Source organism: Lontra canadensis, unplaced genomic scaffold (assembly GCF_010015895.1).
Source record: "Lontra canadensis isolate GAN:19392208 unplaced genomic scaffold, GSC_riverotter_1.0 scaffold83, whole genome shotgun sequence".
In the NCBI taxonomy this organism is placed as follows: Eukaryota; Metazoa; Chordata; class Mammalia; order Carnivora; family Mustelidae; genus Lontra; species Lontra canadensis.
This window is the reverse complement of record NW_022631077.1, coordinates 2,980,417-3,002,483: the sequence shown is the minus strand read 5'-3', so window position 1 is coordinate 3,002,483 and position 22,067 is coordinate 2,980,417. Positions and strand designations below refer to the sequence as shown.

The window sequence follows — 22,067 nt, the reverse complement described above, 5'->3', positions numbered from 1 at the left end:
AAGATGTGTAGTTCCTAGTTGTTCCACCACTGGGGGTGCTAAGTTTGGTCAATGAATTAGGGTGATGATGGCCTTATTCTCCATTGTGCAATCATGGTTTCCCCCTTGTGATGAGAGTATATTTTCTGATGTGCCCTGGGCAAACAACATAAATCAATCATATGATAATTTTAATATCAGCTGATAATCCTTGTCTGAGATAGTAATTTCATTAGGGACTTCAAATGGTGCAAAATTTTATATTTCTATCATTATCAACATTTATTAGCTGGCATTCTTCTGTAAAGTACAGCTTTCACTTATTGCTAGGACTACTCGTTATTAGAAATAAAGGTCTATGTGAAAGGCAGAGTAAAAGTGTAATGCTTCCCTTTACTTATCAGTTTTCAAACTGAGGAGTTGGTTTAATGGCTTCCTCAAATGGTGACAAAGAAATTTTAATGGCTCATGTGGTAGTCATGAAGGACTTAGGAAATCTTTGTAGACCCAATGTCTTTTGGTTAACTAAAATCCCCCCCCACTTTTTTAAAGATTTTGTTTGTTTATTCGACAGAGAGAGAGAGAGCACAAGCAGGGAGAGCTACAGAGGGAGCGGGAGAAACAGACACAGGACTCAATCCCAGGACCCTGGGATCATGACCCAACCAAAAGGCAGATGCTTAACTGACTGAGCCACCCAGGTGTCCTCAGTTAACTAAAATCTTGATGCTGATAATGGTGTCAGTGGGAATCACATCAGCCCGGCTCTTAAATCCATTGGTCATTGAAAACTTCTTTATTTTTAGTCACACGATACCTTGGACTCACCTTGTACTTCCCTTTCCTGAACCTGAAACCAGCCATTTCTTGAAGGGGCTCTGGTGACTTTTTAGTGAGGAATAATATTAGAGACTGAAATTTGGATAAGAGATGATAAGAAGTTTGTTGGTTTGTTTAGTATTTCCTAAGTAAATCCTATGGTATTTCCGGTCATCCTACGGTAAATCATTTCCAATTTGACGTTGTTCTTATCATGAATTGTTCCACATCATTAAATATTCTACATTTAAAAAATTACATTTAAAAAATGTTTTATGAAGACGCCATCATTCTTGTTGACTAGATCTGTACAGTTAGACACTAACATACTTTTTTTTAAAAAAGCTATTAAACTAGGAACACTGTATTGACATGTGAAATTATCTTTAACCTATTTGTTAACACTATACTTTACCAGCTGGTCTATAACTATTATTAGACTAAAAATGCTTTTAGTAAGAATTCTCAAATTCTTTTACCAGTAGGGTAGTGCCAGAAAACCATTCCAAAAGGAAGAGGATAAACAACACAAGTTATATTTTCTATGGATTTACTACTGGCTTCCACTGAGTTGTATCATTTAACCATCTTTACCTCCATGATACCAACAAATGGTCAGCATGTTATGTTGGTCAGCACTTAATTCCATGGAAAGAATCAGAATTAAGAACTGGAGGACCACGTTCTAATCTCTGTTCTGGAGAGAAGAATATTGGGACTTAGAGAGTTGGTGGTGGAGGCATGATGATAAGTTTAGGACATCCAACTCTTACACAAATCCTCTCCATTTTAATTTTATAATTCTGCCACTTCTGTTTCTATTAGTGGGCTTGGTGATCATAAAATTGCACACACAATTCTGGAAGAACTGGTGACTGTAAGAATTGAAATTTAAGTAATCAGTTTTTAGTCAAGGAAAACGGGAGGGAATATGATGTGGGTAAAAGAAAAAAAAAAAAGGACAAACCTTGTAGGGCAATGCATTAAAATGGAAAATGCATTATCAAGGGAGCTAAGACACTTGGGGCATTTTAAATACTTTCCAGGGAGGATGGCCTATGGACATATGACAAACATATGTTATACATCTGGGCACTATCACACTGAAAAAACCCCAACACCTATTATATGACATTATCAATATCAATATTTTTCATTTCATATCATTACATTTCTGAAAATGTGAATTATATTTAGCCCTGTATTCCTTATGTATACTACAGGTCAGAAAAAGCAGTGCTACATGATATTGATGTCTGGGTAATTCCCAGTTCTTATTTTAATAAGTAAATTTTATATTCTTCTTTCACTTTATTTGAACAGCTAAGGGAGAAAGAATGTTGTAAATTTTTTCCCAGGGCCTATACACCCTCTGGTGGAGACAATAAGTAACCAAATTCCCACATACTGATGTAGTATTAACTTATCAAGGGTACTATAAGATACTGTTTTAACAGCAGCACTTTGACCACTGTGAAGATCAATGGGGACTGTGGCCTTAGAAATTTCTTGTCAGATGATGACATATGAAAAAAAAATTCTTCACTCACTTTTCTACCTCACATGGCTCCTCCTCCACAGACATATGTATTGGTGGGTAGAAATGCATTTCTTCCATCTTCCATGCTGAGTTGTTTTGTAAGACTGGAGTCATTTTGTGAGAGTTAAACTGTAATCAACAATAGCATTTTTGATATTGTTAGTTGCTGGCAGGCAATGATAGATGCTATAGTAATCTCAATTTTTTTCTTATGTAGAAGGTAACCATCTACCGGCACCCAATCCTCACCTTCCTGCCATGTTTTTTGTTTTTGTTTTTTTAGTACCTATGATTTTTAAAAGCCTGTATGAAGAACTTTTCAAATTTCTAGGTTTATCAACTTTTTGGCTTTCAAGATATTCTGGCTTACCGCTGAGTAAGGATACCAGTGTTCATTCACTAGATCAACATAAAAAAGAATTTGATATTCTTATCTTCAGTTAAAAAAAACAAATATATTCTTTTTTTTTTTTTTAAAGATTTTATTTATTTATTTTACAGAGAGAGATCACAAGCAGGCAGAGAGGCAGGCAGAGAGAGAGGAGGAAGCAGGCTCCCCGCTGAGCAGAGAGCCCGATGCGGGGCTCCATCCCAGGACCCTGAGATCATGACCTGAGCCGAAGGCAGCGGCTTAACCCACTGAGCCACCCAGGCGCCCCAACAAATATATTCTTATGGTAATAGAGTCAGAGCCCTTCAAATACTCTGCTTTTCTGCCTTATGATTCTTTTTTTTTAAAGATTTTATTTATTTGTTTATTTATTTGTCAGAGAGAGAGAGAGAGAGCACAAGCATAAGGGGGAGCATCAGGCAGAGGGAGAGGGAGAAGCAGGCTTTCTGATGAGCAAGGAGCCTGATGCAGGACTCGATCCCAAGACCCTGGGATCAGGATCTGAGACAAAGGCAGATGCTTAACTGAGCCACCCAGGTGTCCCTATGCCTCACTGAGTCTTGATGAATAAAATTGCTAGGGAGACAGCAAGCACTGAAAAAAAATATAACAAAGCTTTGAACTGTATTTGAATATTCCACACAAAAACTTACATAGCACAAAAATTACCAAATCATCATAGATTAACATTTTATCTGAGGGTGGTTTTGGTGGTGAAGTTAAGAGTTACCATATTTGCTGAGTATCTTTTAGAGTCTTAACATGCTGAAAATTACTTCAAGTGCTGAATAGTTGCCACATTTGCTAAATATCCTTTAGAAAATGACTTAATCTTTTATCAGTCATCTATAAAATGAGTGTCCTGCTATCTCTGTCTCTACACTGTAGATGATTAGTAAGAAGTGAGGATAATGTTTGTTGCCGACACTGCTGGATGTTGGAAACGGAAGCACACCAAGAGAAGGAGACACTCACTGGCTTCATCTGTGCTCACAGTGTGATCTTCCCAAGTCATTTCACTTCTTTCCCCATGACAACTATGGGGAGAACATTGATTCTGCTTGTCTCCCACAGTGCTCATGAAGGCTTGCCCCAACTCGTCTTTCCTGCATTTGACTCTTCTTCCATTTGAGGATGGAGAACTTCTTGCTCCAAGGGAAGCTCCCAGTAAGTCAGAAAGTTTAGGAAGTAATATTTCAAAGTATGTGGAGAAAAAAGAGAAAATCTGACAAGAGAATGGCAAGAGAGATAAGAATGGAAGTGAAAGTGTGTTGGTTGGAAAACACACACCACCATTATTCCCCACCTCCCCGTATATTTAATATGAGAATTTTTTAGATGTTTTGGTAGATACTCTGAGTCAAAGTAAGCATTGACTATTGTTTATAAAGGAAGAACAATGAGAAAAAAAACCAAACATGCTTTTGCAATTAAATGCAGTTATTTTGGGGCGCCTGGGTGGCTCAGTGGGTTAAAGCCTCTGCCTTCGGCTCAGGTCATGATCCCAGGGTCCTGGGATCGAGCCCCGCATCAGGATCTCTGCTCAGCAGGGAGACTGCTTCCTCCTCTCCCTCTGCCTGCCTCTCTGCCTACTTGTGATCTCTGTCTGTCAAATAAATAAATAAAATCTTCAAAAAAATAAATGCAGTTATTTGAATAAAAATCTTAGCCTTGATTGGAGAACCATCCAGAAGTGGAATTAGGGGACATATCTGCAGGTATAAAATGAAAAACTTTAAGTCATAAACTTTACAACTTCTAAAAATGCAAACATCTTTCATAACTTTTTTCATTAATAGATTAAGGTAGATCATCTTATTTAAAATAATCATTTAGAGAAAGAAAAAAATAAATACAGTTTGTGAATCATCTAGTGGTCTTTCACATCTGAGGAGATAAGATCAAATGAATATATGCCACACACCCACTGAGTTGTGTGTGTGACTTGGAATCAAATCTAGCCTCTTTGCTATTTTTATTACATCTAAAACAAAATGATTAAGATTCCTAGGGATACAATTCTATGTTACAAGTCATTTATTTCAAGGGCTGCACATAGAGAACCCTTGATCTCTTATAACTATGAGCTCTAGTGCCATTTTAAATGTCAAACATACTAAGATTTGTATTTATATTATGTTAAAAAATCTATGCCAATTAAATTACTAGGTACTTTAATATACATAAAATGGTGCAATTAAAGAATATCAAAATTAGAATTTTAAACATCATTTTCTCTCTGAAAAATAATTTCAAGAACATTGAAATTCATACATGTTTATTGATATACCTGTCTGTTTATAAAGGTTATTTGGAAATCTGTAACTCCAGGTCATTTCTGCTTTCTTTGCTTGCGTGGAAGATTGGGTAATGGGAGTTAATTTAGAAAACAAGAACAATATAAAGTGACTAATGAGAATTATCTTTGCAAGTTCAGCCAAATTGAGAGTCAAGCCAAAGTCAACAGTTCCTCAAACTAGTTTCATTTCAAAGGCACGAGGGATGTTTAAGTAAAGTCTCTAGTATCATCTGACTTTCTGCAACTTTTCAGTTAACTAGTTTACATGTATTTAAGCATATTCCCAGTTGATTGATTAAATTTCATTTAAGTCAACTTCCATCTTTGAGCTACCAGTATTAAAGTGACAAATGATGAGGTGTCACATTCTAAAAAAAACATTAATGGCTAAAATGTTTAAATAAATGATTTGAAAGTCATATGATTAAATAATAGCTACTATGAGGCTGGTGGTGTTTCATCTCTGATAGAAAGATAAAATCCATAAAGGAAATCATATTATAAACATCAGATCACATGACAAGTAAGCAGCATACCTTTCTGAGTAATAGAATAGAACATAATGGGTCGATGGGTCTCTACCATGTCTCTAGAACGAAGTTCTTCCTTATCCTTCAGTTTGTAGAATCACAACACCTAGTACTGGGATTCAGACAATCTTGGGTGTTTTTCATAGTAGGGAGGGCATTCTTTCCCTCTCTTTACCCCAGTTCTACCATGGGAACTATCGGACCACTCACTTATAGGGATAGGTGTTACCACTCCTGGAAATGAATCAGCTCTGCCTCCTGTAGAACACTTTTTCTTCTCCCTCCTTTAAAACCCAAACAAGTATAAAGATGTTTTCTATCACCAGTATCAACCCTGTTAGCATTTTGGTATCTCTCAATTTTAAAATATTAATGCATACATTCTTCCAACATTCAGAGGGTCCCATTCTTAATTCACTGATTTATTAATAATTTATTAACCAACCAAGGATTCAGCAGTGGATAAGAAAAATCTCTGCTCTCACAAATGCACATTCTGAGGATCTGGGGTGTTAAAGTTAACTGATGGCTTTGGAGCCACAAAATGTAGGATGGCCCAGTGGCCTGGTCTGTCACAATCTGAAACCTTTATGGGAAGTACCTTTCAAGGAAACAACACATACCAATCCCAATGCTCCAGCTCAGCTTTAGCTTGCTTACCTCACCCTGGGAAGTAGGCCCTGCTAGCCTTATGAGGAAACCGTCGTACCTCCTGGCAATCATGCACTTCCAAGTTGCCTCTTCTACCAGCTATAAAGCTTGCTCTTGCCCCAGATTCCTTGGCATCAGTGCTCCAGTGCTCGTGAGGCACTGTACTCCCCCAATCCCTGGATTGTCTTCCTTGGATAAAGGATGTCATGCTGTTACTAAATAGTTTAACTTTCATCATTTGACAGGGGGAACAGGAAAGACTGTCTCCATGTTAGATGTTGACAAAAGTCAAACAAATTCACAAGAAAGTATCAGGCATTGCTAACGTCATAGTAAGCAGAGTAATGTGATGAAGAGACAAGGGCATGATTTTGGATTGAGGCCTCATGAAAGTCCTCTCTGAAGTCACACTTACACTGAGGTCAGGGTGACAAACTAACAAAGGGACGTTGACCATGAGTAACATGCTATCAAGATAGGATCTTGCTCTTGATAAGCCCTCAATAAATGTTCAACCCAAGCAGTTATTATCTAAGATACATAGTTCTTATTACAAATGAATCACACACATGCTTAATTAAAGAATATAAAGTCAGATTCATTTGAGTTGCCATAGAATACCTATGTACACAATGTTTCAGACAGTAACATCTACTTACAGTATGGACATTTATGTTTTCAAGGGGAAAAAAAGACCTAACCTTCATGTCATTGTGTATTTTATTTTATTATTATTATTTTTTAAAGATTTTATTTATTTATTTGACAGAGAGAGATCACAAGTAGGCAGAGAGGCAGGCAGAGAGAGAGAGGAGAAAGCAGGCTCCCCCAAGAGCAGAGAGCCCGATGTAGGGCTCGATCCCAGGACTCTGGGATCATGACCTGAGCCGAAGGCAGAGGCTTTAACCCACTGAGCCACCCACGCGCTCCCATCGTGTATTTTATAATAGGCATATAGAAACCATTGATTTGCACATGACTTTACTGTATTAATAAAACCAACTCCCTCACCTCAGGGAATGTTAAATCTGACTGCACAGGATGAACATTTCTTTCTTTTTTTTTTTTTTTTTTTTAAGATTTTATTTGAGAGAGAGAACACAAGCAGAATAGGGGCAGAGGGAGAAGCAGACTCCCCACTGAGCAGGAAGCCCAATGTAGGACTCGATCCTGGGACTCCAGGATCATGACCTGAGTTGAAGGCAGACGCTTAACCAACTGAGCTGCCCAGAAGCCCCGAATGTTTCTTTGTAAAAAAGGTGTTACTCCACCTTACTTCCTTATACGCTCAGAAGCTCAGAGTTGGCTAAAAAATTCCAGGCTCTGGGAACAAGACCTCTGCTTGTACTCAACTACATTCATGCTTTCACTATCAAGCCTACCAATGTTCTATTTGTAGTGTTTATAGTTGCTGCTTTTTAATCAACAGATTCTGATAGAAAACTAAAAATCATATTTTTTACCATTCCCGATCCTAGGGTTAAAAATGATAAAAACTGTTAACATTAGAAGAAACAAGTCTGTCCCACAAAGACAAAAATGACGAACAAAGAGGGGAAGCTGTTAAATGTGGGAACAACATGGGACACTTCATAATTAACAATGTTCTAAAGAGTACACTGAAAGGTACACTATGTAGATAAGGGAAGTACGAACCAAAAAGCAAATACAAAGGACACATACTCATTTTAAATACTGTTCTATTCCCAATCTTAAGGCAAGAAAAGCCACTGTCTTAAATATGATTATGTTGCTACCCCTACTAATTTTTGTGTGCTATGTGGGGAGACAGACAGACAGACAGACAGACACACACACACACACACACACTGTTATACATATGCACCGGGGCTCCTTTTATAAATCATTTCCTTGGAATTAAAAGACACTCTAACTTAAAATGGTACAGAAGATGACAAAGAATTTCTTAGTCTTTATGACAATGTTGGACACATACATGATATATTAATTTGTATCACTGAACGGGGACAAAAAACGCTTTCAGGGGAAAATAATGACATACTTTACCAACTCATGTTGAGACAAGGTTTTCAGAAATCCACTGTGGCAAAAAATTAAGAAAAATTTGCACCTTTATTTTGGTGGAATTAAAAACAGCAAGAGTAACAGGAAATAGAGATAACATTGCTACAATTCAGTTCTTTTCAAAAAGATGCATCACAAGAAATTAAACCACAGCTAATGTTATTCATGCTTTAAAATAATCCATTAAGTCTTTCAAATAAAACTGCAAATCAAGGAAATTTTGAAAAGGATTTTCAATGACTTTCAGTGAACATGTTCTTTACTGGTAAAGCAGACACTTAAAACTTTTTGATTACATAGGTCATGCAAAACAATTGCCCTCACACATGGTTGTCTACCTGCTCATTGTAACATAATCTTTTTGGGATGATTATAAATTTCATAAGTTATAGTGACTGCAATAGTAGAATTCAGGAAAACGACTCTAAGGAAGCAAAACACTATGTAGTACATGTGAAAGTGTTATTCTGAATGTTTAATTCTCCCTCCTAATATAAATCTCTACATTCGGAAGACTATCATATACAAAAATGGCAGTCGCTTTTGTATGTGCGTCTATAGGCACTCCATCTAAATGATAAAAAGAAACTACAGGAGTAACATTTCAAATACTTTTATAGGGTGTGGTTAATCCCTTCACCACATTTTGTTAATCCAAAATAGGGCAGTGCCCTTATTTAAAATGTTCATTTGTTTGAATAGTGTATTTCCTAAGGAAGATGATTTTGCTCCTATGAAAATGTAGTTTATCCCTGGTAACATTTTAAACTGTTATTATTTATATAATCTCCAAGTTGTCAATTGGTTGGAGAGGTGCATGGCTTCCTGTTATTAGGAATAATCTTCTCACTCTGCATTGTGACACTGAGAACAAGTTTCTCTGAGGTGGTGATTTCAACACTTCCATCCTGTGGGAGTTCTGAGAGCACTGCCAGTAGGAAAACCTCTACCACAGGTCAGTTCACCTCCTTGAAATAAGCAGAGCCCCGAGAGAAAGTGAATTCCAAATCTCCTATTGGCACATTCAAGTCAAGTGGCAGTGAATAGGCATAGTAGACTTTCCCAGATACCTGGATATGGGGCGCTGCTGGAACAAACACCTAAAAATGAGAGGATAGCTTTGGGATGAGACAGTGGGTAGAGGTTGGAAGAATTTTTAGGATGGCAGAAAGAGGCAGGATTGCCTTGAACACTGCTAGCAGATCTATGGATGTTAATGCTAGTGAGGGCTGGAGGAAGAAAGGAGCATGGTAGAGAGCACCTAAATTGCCAGGGAGATTATGCAAATTGTCGTAAACAGACTGTTAGAAGAAAATGGGACGTTAAAGGTGCTGCCAACGCGGACCTGGTAGAAATGAGGACTTAGTGGGAAACGAGGTACATGCTGTTGGAAAGTGAAGGAAAAGAGATTCTGGTTATATAGTGGCAAAAAGCTTAGCTGCAATGTGTCTGCAGTTGTGTGGAAAGCAAGTTGTAAGGGATAAACTTAAGACATTCGGTTGAAGAGACTTCTAAGCCAAGTGTGCAAGGTGCAGACTGGTTTCTTCTTGCTGGTTATAGTACAACGTGAGTAGAGATAGACAAATTGAGGAAAGAACTGTTAAATATAAAGAAAACAGGACTCAATGACTTGGAAATTCTTGGCCTATCCAAAGGACAAAAGACATTCCAATTAAGGGATTCGCTGTCAGTGAAGTCGTCTCTAGGAAGAGAGACGAAGGTACAGCTATACAGCCTTTGGCTAACACCTGAGGAAGGCCTGAGTTTTCTGTCACACCAAAGATCCTTGAAGAGACACAGGGTGTGACTCAAAGATCCTCCCAGCCTTCGCTGAAGAAGCCAAAAAGAGAGATGAGATTACCTATGAATGCTTTGCACCTGGGCCTCTGGTTTAAGAGTTGAATCCCCCTAACAGGCACACAAGATCCCCAAGTTTCTGGAGAATGTTAAACCAGCAGACCCTGCTATCTTAAATTGAAAAGGATGAAGATGGTTTGAAATGAAAGATAGCTGGACTTCCCACAATTCCATAGTTAAGAAACAAGTTGATAAAACTACTCAGCTGCAAACCACTGCTGCCTTTCATGAAAGAGGAAAGAGGACTCTGAGAGGACATCACAAGCCCAGGAGATAGTGCTCCAGACCACAGAGATGTGACACCTAATGGAGTGTGCATAGCTCCTTTTCTCATTCCATTGTTTGAACAGGAATGTCTATAAACCCATTCTATGCCTGTCCTACCATTATATTTGGGAGGAGATAACTGTTTTTCTAGTTTCACAGGTACAGAAATGGAGAGGAATTGTGTCCCAGGAATCATACTCAGACCCTCACTCATACTTGATTTAGATGATTTAAATGAGGTTTGGGACTTTTGAGCTGGTGAGATTCAGATAAGGTTTTGCACTTTGATGCTATAATGGGTTGACACTTTTGAGCACCTTTGAATGGGGTGACCTTATGTCAATCTTTGGGGCAAGAGTGGACTGTGGTAGTCAGAATGGCCTCCAAAATATTCATGTTCTAATCACCATACCTGTAAATTTGTGACCTTACACAGGAAAAGGATTTTGCCAATGTGATTAAGTTAAGCATTTTGAGATGAGATTTTTCTGGAAATTATCACAAGGGTCCTTGTAAGAAGAAGGCAGGAGAAATACAGTAGGTAGTAAAAGATGTAAATACAGAAGCAGAGATTGGAGAGATGAGCTAGAGTGAAGAGATGAGAAGAGCCCTGGAAGAGGCAAGGAACGGAGTCACCCCTGGAGCCTCCAGAAACCTGTGATATGTCACTTTGCATGGTAAAAGGGACATTAAAGAGGCAGCTAAGGTTACTACAGACCTGATGACAGGCAGATAATCCGGAACTAATGGTGGGCCCAATCCAATCACGAGTCCTTAAAAGCAGAGAACTTTTCCTGGCTGTTGTCAAAGAGATGTGATGACAGAGAAGGGTCAGAATGTAGTATTACTGGCTTTGAAGATGGGAAGGGGGGCCACAGGCCAAGGAATGCAGGTGGCCCCTAGGAGCTGGACACACGAGGAAATGGTTCTTCCCCTGGGGCCTCTCAGAGGGAATACAGCCTTGTCAATGCCTTATCTTAGCCAGTGAGACCCATGTTGGACATCCAACTTACAGAATTACAAAATAATAAATTTCTGCTATTTTAAGCCACTAAGTTTTATAGTAATTTGTTACAGCAGCTACAGAAACCCCACCAGGTGTGGTGACCGAAGATGAAATGGTATCTGGGAGGAAGAAAAAGCTTTTCTATCATTCCTGATATAGCCTACTTCATATAGGAAATACCTGGCTTTGGCAGAAATGCAAATATTTTTGCTGGTAATTCTTTAGATCCAGTCTGGCTGACAGAATTTACATTTCTGAATTTGTACACTCATTTTGCCCTGGAGTAGAATACATTCTGGATTGAACACTTAGAACAGTGTTCAGTATAAATAGTGGGTCCCTTAGAAAAATGTGTTGAATAAATAAATGAATGTGATCAAGGCAGGCTCAGGGACGGATTGTAATTACTCTATTTTAAAGTGCTCTTTAACGGATGTTCTCAAGAACTGCTGACCTTTCTTTCTTGTTTCTGGCTTATGATGGTCATAGTTCTATAAAATACAAGGCCAAACCGTATTTTTTGACACTAGTAATACAGCTAAATCAGTAAGTAAAAAGGACGCATACAATCTTAATAGGAGAAATAATTATATGATCAACATATTTCAGAATCAGAATATAGATACTTTTCGGCATATATCACAGAAAAAATTCCAATTTGATCAGAGGATTTCTTGATGGCTGTTGATCAATGCACCATCAAGAAACTTCAGTGCAAATTTTACCAAACACATTTATCAAAATGGGGTTCTGTTCATTTCCTCTGCAAACAAATGTTGTTACATTAACCCAGAGCACGTAACAAATTGGTCTGCCTGAATATTTACAAGCTATCGACATAAACCAGCCCTGCAACTAAAAATTCAAACATATTTATCTCAAAATCTATTCCTGGTTCAAATTCATCTAGATTAAGGCTGGAAGACAGGATAAGAATAAAACTGAAATTTATCTGTATAAATAATAAAAATAGTTTTGTTTTCTTAATGCTCTAAGTATTTTTCTTATTATTATGGCACATTATCTTTCCTACATGCTACTGCATGGATAGGAGCAGTATTATTTTAGTTGCTGGAGTATCACAGTGTTAAGAATATCTGCTTCTTGTAGTGTCAGGCTTTCATCTGTTAGCTCTTTATTTGGAAATGAAGTCACAAGAATAAAGTCAAGAGTCGCAAATTCAGGACGGGACTGTATAATAAAGTCCCGGACATCCAGGATCCTGAAGAAATAAGATAAAAATAATTTGTGATATGAAAGTTTTATTTTCATGTAAGCCTTTAGCTAACATTAGATGATAGTAATATAAATCACAATTCTAATCCTTATTTAAATGTGTTGTAATTTTAAAAAATTTACATTATTTCAATGGATGGATTTATATTGGATTACAGATAAAATGTGAGCTTTAACTCTGGAGTGTAGCTTGTATTTACTTTTTCTGTAAACAGAGGCAATCTTTAGGTGAATTATACATAAAATAAATGTCAACAATGTTATTATGCTAAAAGTGCAGGTTCTACTTCTTTCAGAGTATAAAATATCTTAGCAGCAGGTGACCCAAAAAAAGGTACCCCAGAATGGCCTGTGTCAAGGTCAGTCTATAACTATGAAAGGTTTAAGTCATAGGGACAATTTTTAAAAATTATCCTTTTTTAAAGACCTTCACATATGCCTAGCAATTCAACTAAGATTATAAATACATCCCTTAAGGAAAAAATAAAATTGGTACATTATTAGTACAACAAATGTATAAATGAATGTTAAAGTGACATTTTAAAAAGTTTGAGTACCTGACAAAAAAAAAAAAATAAAGTACTTGACAATAGTACAATTATACTTTATCTACATTACAAATTTATATTGTGAAGAGTATGCTAAGGTAGAAAATTCCAATCAGAATTATCATAATTCTTAAATGAGTAAAGTCCAAATAAGGTTTCACTATATTTACCGTATTAAGCCAAGTTTGATCCCACTTCACATGGTTTTAGCAACAGTGCAAAAGTGCAACTTTTAACAATCTTATTTTTGAATGATAACTGGATTTGCATTAGTATGTTCAAATGCTAAGTATTTCACACACCTATTAGGCCTTTGAAGTATTTTTCTTCTCTCAAAAACTTAAGAAGTGTATGTAAAGAATTTCTCACTCTTCATTACTCACTCACATAGTTTTATAAGATAAGTGACCGTGTGCGAAATCACAAACAAGCTTACCTGTGTGTACTATTGAATCTTTGTATCAAACGACTCCCATCTGCTAATCTGATTTGAATTTTTGTTGTTGGCACAGAATCATCAATAAGAACAACTGCATTAAGTATTGACTTATCTTCCTCTTCTGGGGATGAAGGTGTACTGACTATTTCAGGGGTAAGGCTAAGAAAGAAGAACTGAAGAATTAGAACACGAATCTGAATACATCAGATGCATACGTATCTGAATACATAAGATGCAACAAACTGAAGACGGTGGAGTAACCACTGAAACCCATCGCTGATTCTCAAGTGTTCCTGCCTATGACTTCTGGACCAGGAAAAACATGGATTCCTTTGAGTCTCCCATACTTCTTCTAACTTCTTTGTTATATTAAAATTCTTTTGTAGCCTATGATTCTAGTTTAGCTTATCCAATCTCTTTCAAAAGCTTAACTTTGTATTCTTTCCTCCCTTATCCCTTTGAATTCCATGAAGCTGTTTAACACAACAGTCTTTACTCAGAAATCTGAGCAACTCTGAGTTAATGTCAAAGAATGACTATGAGTACAGGCAGACTTGGTTTCAAATCCCAGCTATGTCAACTGCATAAACTTGAGGAAGTAAATTAATCTCTCTGAATTCCAATTTTATCATGTATAAAATGGGGAGGGGAAATAATAAGATGTTATGTAGGTTTGTTATTATCATTAAGTCCCACAGTGCCTACAACAATATTTCAACAGGTGCCAGCTATTTTTGTACATATCAACACTAAACTATTGGCTTAAACTTACCTAATATTACTTAAAAACATCTGATTTCTGTAGTTACTGCTTTATAAAAGAGAAGTAATTTCTATGTGCTAGTGAGGAATGAAGTTTTATATATGGTGATAGATTTATTTTTTAAAAGGTTTTATCTTAGAGAGTGCGCACAAGTTGGGGAGTAAGGGAGGGACAAGCAGACTCTACAGTGAGCACAGAGTCCAACACAGGGCTCGATCCCAGGACCCTGAGATCACAACTTGAGCCAAAATCAAGAGTTGGACACTTAACCAACTGAGCCAACCAGGTGCCCCTACGGTGACTAATTTATCATGAAACTTATTTGATAGGACATCTTACCATTGGAACTTGATTACTAATGACCTTAGCACCACTTTATCTTAGTGACTTCTAATACTAGCAGAATGAACTGTAATTGTAAACTGAAAGTCAGTGTAAAAAAAAAAAAATCCTTTTGGATTAAGAAACGAGAACAAATTAAAAACAAATTTAGCCAAATTCTTTATAGACATTTGTCAAATTTTAATCTTCTCTAAGTTACCTAAAGGGATTATTTAATAGTCTTAATGTCTATTTTTTCAAATACTGAGTTTCAGATGGCATCTTACAAATTATTTTCTTCCGAAAAATGTAAGAACATATTTATTAGCATATAAGTTCTAGGAGCATTCTTTGCTCATCTTGACTCTTATTCCTACCAAAGTTTCTCAAAATATACAGTAAGGTAGAAAAATTAACTTGTACTTATTGCTAACACTTCCCCTTTCTTTAGCTTTTTCTTAATACATATTTTAGAATCAACTTCAGAATATATATGATAAAAACATAAAAAAGAAAATGATGATTTGCAATCATTGATCAGGTAGTCTTAAGGAATTTTCTTTCGAGTTTGGAACTGAGGACCTTAAACCGTTTACCAGAAGATGATTCACTATGTCAAGGGTCTGTGTCCCTTACACAGGGAGAGGTACAAAAACCAAAGGGAAGGGACACTAAATGCAAAGGACTTCGATCTTCCTCTGCCTCACTGAAAACTAGGTGTATACATCATCATCACCACCATCATCATCATCACTACCACCATCACAGCCACCACCGTGTTTGTCAGTTCATTTACATCATGGTATGAATGAGGGAATCGTGACTTAATAATTAACAGCAAGGATCCAGAAGCCTGATTCCAGGACTCTGACTCAGCCACTTGCTAGATGTGTGACCCTGCACAAGTCACTTAACACCGAGTTTCTTCATCTGCAAAACAGACAACTTGGCAGCACAGTGGTAAAGATTAAGTTAATGAGGACATAGAAGCATTTCAAACGGTGCTTTTATATAGTTGAAACTTCCTCAAAGGCAGCTATTAGCCTTGTAATTCCTATCCTAACAACAACTAGGGAGGGAAAAGTTACCTCTATTAGATGAGGTGAGTCAGATGCGGTTTCTGTACTTCAATGCTTTCTATTTAAAACAGATTCTGACCTGATAAGCTTTCAAAATACAAAAAGAAAGTACCAAGTAAGGATACTAGGTAAGGAAAGCTCTTTCATGTGTTTCTTTATAAGATGTGTGTATGTCAAAATGAAATTATGTGGAATAATAACATTTGAGGACAGGAATGTATTTTCAAGATCGTTTAGGCCAACCATATCATTTTATAGGAAAACAACAGAGTCAGAGAGATTGAAAGACAGGCTCAGAGCCACAGAGATAGGCGGTTGAGCAAGTTGGTTAGTGAGCAGTGTATAAAAACACATTTTAAAAAGTTACAATAACTTTACTATTTAGCCTTCAACGTTATACCTGCTTACTACTTAAAACTTTCTCCTTATTCTCCTTAACTGATCAAAATACAATGGTATTTTCAAAATACTGCTTGTATGTTTCAAGTATCATATTAAAAGAATTTTTAAAAAGAGGGAATTGATAAAACAAACTTTCTAGGCAGATTGGAGGACAGGACGTAGGGTGGTTATGAGAAGAGTGAGTCCCTTGGTCAGGAAGATAAACATCTTCTAACTTAAGAGAGGGTAGTAAAGATGGATTTAATAAACTTCGAGGCTAAGAGGAATATATTGGAAAAGTAATTCTTGTCAGGCTCCATTTTCTCAGGAAAGCTGGAAGCAAAAAAAATCTGCTGAGATGGGGGCAGGGAACGTCTGGGATCAGCCCTTTGAGAGTGGGCGAGGCACAGTTCGCATTCTTAGCATGGGGTGCGGACATCCCCAACAGCACCCAACAGCACAGGGGCAGACAAATCCAATGGCTGAACAGTAAGGCAAGGGGCTGCAGAACTGCGGGGATAAGAAAATGAAGCAAACGCAAGAAGGAAGGGGTTGTTAGGCTTTAGAGAAGAGGACCCTTAAGGGTCCAGGGATCAAGATGAAGTCAAAACTCAGGCTTAGTGGCCAGAATGGGTGAGTGGCAAATGGAATCTTTTGGACTGCACAGTGTGAGAAACAGGAAGCGAATGTTCTTAAACAGAGACATTTGCTTCCTCTCGCGATCTGTATCATCATATGCACAAGCTCAAAAGCCTAAAGCAAAAGTCTACTTGTTAGCCCTGCTTATCAAAAATGATTCTGTAATTTTCTAAGTATGTTGGGCTCTATTCCAGCTCACTGAGCTAATTTTTATGCAGTTGTACCGTTTATTGTGCCACTGTACATTTGCAGTTTTGTCCCTATGATCTGCTTGTTCCTATGATACTACATGAAAGACCTGGGTAGAATTTTTATTGCATTAGGTTTACCCCACAATTATTTGTAATATTACAGTAAAAAATTAAGTTAGTTTCTATCTGTGTAATGTTCTGTTTGCAGTAAGATTGCCAGCTATGGAAGACAATGGAATTATTTCCATTTCTGTTCTGTTTGCTTCTTTTTAATTCTTTTTCTGTTCAGTAGTTGCCTGGAAATCTTGGTAAATGAGCCATTTCAGAAACTTACTTTCTGGACACATGAAGGTTTTGTTAAGTGTTTTATGTGCTGGTTTTCCCTAACTTGAAAGAGTCCGGCGGCTTACATATTCTGAAAACAACCAACTTCAGCACATTGCTCTTGCTGCAATTACTTATGACAGACAGGCATGCTTATAGCTGTGATCTAAGATGCCTATTGTTCAGTCTCATCAAGAACCTTTAACAATTTCCCCTTTTGAGCCCATGTAATCAGAAAGAGGCAGGATGGCACAATGGTAAAAAGTAGTGTGTGAGTCTGAATCCCACAAAATAACTGCTCGCTAGTTCAGTCACTAGGGCACAGTACTGCATTAGCCAATGAAGTCATCACAGGATCTACATCCAGGAGTTGTGAAGATTAAGTGAGTTAGTGTATGTTCAAAGTACCTACAGGGCCAGAAATGTGGTAACTGCTACTGAAGTATTCGGTACTAACGTCATCACTAGATTAGCATATCTAATTCCATCAGCAAGGTCTTCAGGGTTCCTGTTTTAATTTTTACTTTCTAGGTTATTTTGCTTTTTTGATTCTCAAAGAAAAGTCACACTGAGCAAAGACAAGTATTTTTCTCACTTTAGGGTTTTACCTTCCAAGTTTTTGTCCTTCTCCACTAAAAGCCTTGAACCTCAACCTAGGTTTTATGTACTCTTGATCCTGATGGTCCTCCATATCCAAATTCACGTGGCCGCCATGAACAAGCCGCTGAAGCTCCAAGGGAATCTCTCTTTTAAAAAGGGGAAAAGGTTTTAGTTAACGTAAAAAAAAATTAATCTACACTATGGACATTACTATAATCAAGTTGTGAGCTATACTAGAAAACAGGAACTTTTGCTTAAATTATAATATGAAAATTTCCATGATGATTGATTAGTCCCTATAGATATTTTCTTCTTCAAGGTGCATCAAATTATGATACCTCTAACTTTGCTTTCCTTTTCCAAAATTGCTTTGGCTATTTAGGGTCTTTTGTCATTCCATACAAATTCTAGGATTGTCTGTTGTAGTTCTGTGAAAAATGCTGTTGGGATTTTGATAGGGACTGCATGGTAGTACAGATATTTTCACAAAATTTATTCTTCCAACCCATGAGCATAGAATGTCTTTCCATTTCTTTGTGTCATCTGAGGTATCACCTCATACCTGTCAGAATGGCTAAAATCAAAACCACAGGAGATAAGTGTTGATGAGGATGTGGAGAAAAAGGAACCCTCGTGCATTGTTAGTGGGAATGCAAACAGGCACAGTCACTGTAGAAAATAGTACGGAGGTTCCTCAAAAAGTTAAAGTCACTACCTTATGATCCAGCAATTACACTCCTGGGTATTTACACAAAAAATACAAGAACACTAATGCAAAGGGATGACATGCATCCCTGTATTTATAGCAGCATTATTTACAATAGCCAAAATATGGAAGCAGGCCAAGTGTCTGTTTGATGAATGGAAAAGATGTGCCCCCCCCGCACACAGGAATATTATTCAACCATAAAAAAGAATGAAATCTTGCCATTTGCAATGACATGGATGAACCAGAGTATAATACTAAGCAAAATAAGTCAGTCAGTCAAAGAAAGACAAAAACCATATGATTTCACTCATATGTGGAATTTAAGAAACAAACGAGCAAAGGAAAAAAAAGAGAGACAAACCAAGAAACCGACTCTTAACTATAGAGAACAAACTCATGGTTATCTTAGGGATGGGTGTGGGGGAATGGGTTAAATAGGTGAGGGGATTAAGGACTGCCCTTGTCCTGATGAGCACTCGGGGATGCACAGAATCACTCAATCACTATATTGTATATCTGAAACTAATCTAACACTGTATGTTTACTGGAATTAAAATTTTAAAAAAGTTGCATCACCTTATTCCTAGTGATTCTCACTAGAGGGACGTTTTGCTGTCACAATGATCTTGGGAGGGCTTTTAACATTTAGAAAGCCAAACTGCAAGATAGCAATTTATACCTAAATAAGCACTAGAAAATTCCTATAAGGACATAATAGTTAATGCAGATATTTATTTCTAAACTCTGTGGAAGAAGTTTTGAAAATGGATAGGTGGTCTTTGATCGTTGGGTGATTCATGAGTGCTGCTGTCATTCAGGGTTGGGATCCAGATACAAGAAGCACTGCCACTGGGATTCATCTTGCCTAATAAAGTCTTGTCTTGGGTTCCACAGAACCACCGAATGCCCTGCTAGAGTTGTGCATGGATGACACCAGTGTCTGTAATGTCTGATCCTAAAATTTCAGGCTTAGAGTCTGTTTTCCAAAGAAGCAAAAAACCTTTTTTTGGTGGGGGGGCATTTTATTAATACACTATAAAATTTTCAGGAATACATGTACCATATAAACTGAGAGAAGACTGCACTTTGTTTTGTTTGGAACATTATCAAGTCCCTGACTGCAACACCACTGACAGTAATTACGTTGCCAACCTCACATACCTCATTATTCTGTTTTTATGTTTGTCACATTTTCTTGAGAAATGCTAGACTGCACATAGGTGCAAACTATCTGATTACTTTTATTATGCTCTGGTGTAGTCAGACCAAAGCATTTATAAACTGAAATACATACAATTTTATGATAAATTATTTTATTTCAATATATTTAAGATGAAATTTTTATTTTTTTTTGGGAAAATAATATGCATGGACAGATTATATTATCTACGAGTTCTTCGAGGACAGTGAAGATGGTGTTACTCAATATTTGTCGTAAGTACAGGACAGTGATTCTACAGTTGACAACCACTATCTAACGTCAATCATTTTTTCAAGGAGTCTTTTCAAAAATTGTTCTTGATCATAATTTATAGTTCAGGATATAGTAAAAAAACAAAACAAAAACAAAACCTCTTTTAGGACACCAGGACTGCTTGGACACTGCCCACAAAGATTATGGCTTATTTTCATTTAAGAATAAATGAGTTTTGATCTACATTATAATACATCCATCATCAATACGCTCTTGTCTTTTAACATCTTGAAATAAGCATCAATTTCAACAGCAATGTTGATCTTCCCTTAGCAGATGAACAAACACCTCCCTTAACCAGTCACTCCCAGCTCTTCCCAGTGACTGCAGGTTTCCAAGTCCACAACACGGACTTAAACTATTATTTCCTTATATTTACCACTACCACATACTGCCTCCTAGGACAGCTTCCCACCTTTCTCAAATGACTTCAGCATATTGCTTACAGCATTTCTTGCCATTTTTTGGTATCTTGACCTTATCTTTGTAGAATTCAAATCCAGATTTTATGCTACTGTTTCACCTCCACTCCACTTCAGCTACTCTCCTTGGATATATGCATCACATGGAAAAGTCCCAGCTTCAGTTCCTGAATGGAGTATAACCTTCTACTCCGGTCCCTTCACTGCTTCTTAAATCTCCAGTTCATCACCAACCTTCTGTTTGGTTGTATTTCTACTTAGGAGTGATTGCATTGTCAGCCAGTGAAAGCATAATGCAGAAAAGCTTTTATAATCCTAACAAAATCACTTGATTTTTCATCCTCTAGCAAGAAGAGCTGAGCTATGATGTTCTTTCCATCGGTCAGAGCACTGTATATCTGGTTGACTTTCACAAATCTTAACTTCAAACTAACCTGAAATCTTCTGCCAGCAGTCATCCCACTTTAAAAGATTTCTAATATAATGTGCTGAATTTCAGGCACACACGCAATGAAAGGCATCCTATTAACAGTGCGCGGGACAGTGGCTTAGTGGGGAGGCAGCTACAGGCTAATCAACTGTACTGATTTATTACATGAAGATGTTTCTTCTCAGAACGGACCATCGCTTGATCATATTTTGAAAGTGACCAGTGTCTACTGCCCCCTCCATCAAATTAAGAACCAAAGACTTATGAATAGCAACATGTCCTTTAGATACTTAAAAATACCCTTCCCCCCAGCAATCACTTATAAAATATATTCCAGTATCTTAAGAAAAAAAGTCCCACCCTAAGTAACAAATAGAATACAAGTAATATATCTTACCCTCTTTTAACAGACTCCAGAAATTGAGCATTTGGTGGGTCATTATAAGGTCTCAGTTCTCCATCATCTAAACTGAAACCATTGCTCCACAGTTTAAGCAAAATCTGAACCTTTCGAAGATAGGAAAAAAGATAAAGAAATAAAAGAATCCACCTGCATCAAATAATTTTAAGCTTCAAATCTTATGTGGTATTTCACAACATATTCACAACATAAACCACTTACTTTATTTAAAATGCAGTGTTATTCATATTACTTTAGTTACTGTTAAAATAAAGATGCAAATGAAAGCAAGTGTATTTGCTCAGCAGATCTGTATGAGGCTTAACAAATCGACAATGGCTGAAATGCCAAAGCTAGATCCTGGCCGTGATGTACAATTATTCTGGTTCATTGAGAAAAATGAAAGCAATGAGAGCCTCCAGCTGCTACTCCACATCCATTTTTCTCTTTCAACTGTACCTATATTCTTTTCTGCTACACAGGGCTTAAATATTTATGTCAAGGGGTAAGCCAGAATTTCAGTGACCCCCTATGGCTTAAGTAAACATGTTTAAATGAAATTATAATTCCAAATTTTAAAATGCAAAAACAAAGAATGACCTTAGGAGTTTCCTTGTTTACAACTCAGCTAATTCTCTGACAGTATTCTACTTATAATAATTATTACTGTATGTAAATAAAGTTCATTCTGACAGTGAATCATATATTCTTTCAACATATAGAAGA

General features: G+C 37.1%; 1 protein-coding gene across 2 annotated transcripts in view; it reads right to left on the bottom strand.

Annotated features, from left to right (window-relative positions):
- Positions 1-8,666: 8,666 nt before the first annotated feature.
- The window catches only part of UBXN2B (UBX domain protein 2B), a 28,350-nt gene continuing 14,949 nt past the window's right edge, over positions 8,667-22,067 (bottom strand). Inside the window, exons 5-8 of one of the 2 annotated variants that reach the window (XM_032882596.1) lie at positions 21,339-21,448; positions 17,915-18,052; positions 13,606-13,767; positions 8,667-12,607 (exon numbers count right to left, since the gene is read on the bottom strand). In XM_032882596.1, the coding sequence (XP_032738487.1) occupies positions 12,445-12,607; positions 13,606-13,767; positions 17,915-18,052; positions 21,339-21,448 (573 nt within the window). In that variant the 3' untranslated portion in view covers positions 8,667-12,444. The remainder of the gene's footprint in view (positions 12,608-13,605; positions 13,768-17,914; positions 18,053-21,338; positions 21,449-22,067) is intronic. The other variant, XM_032882598.1, reaches the window with a different exon arrangement.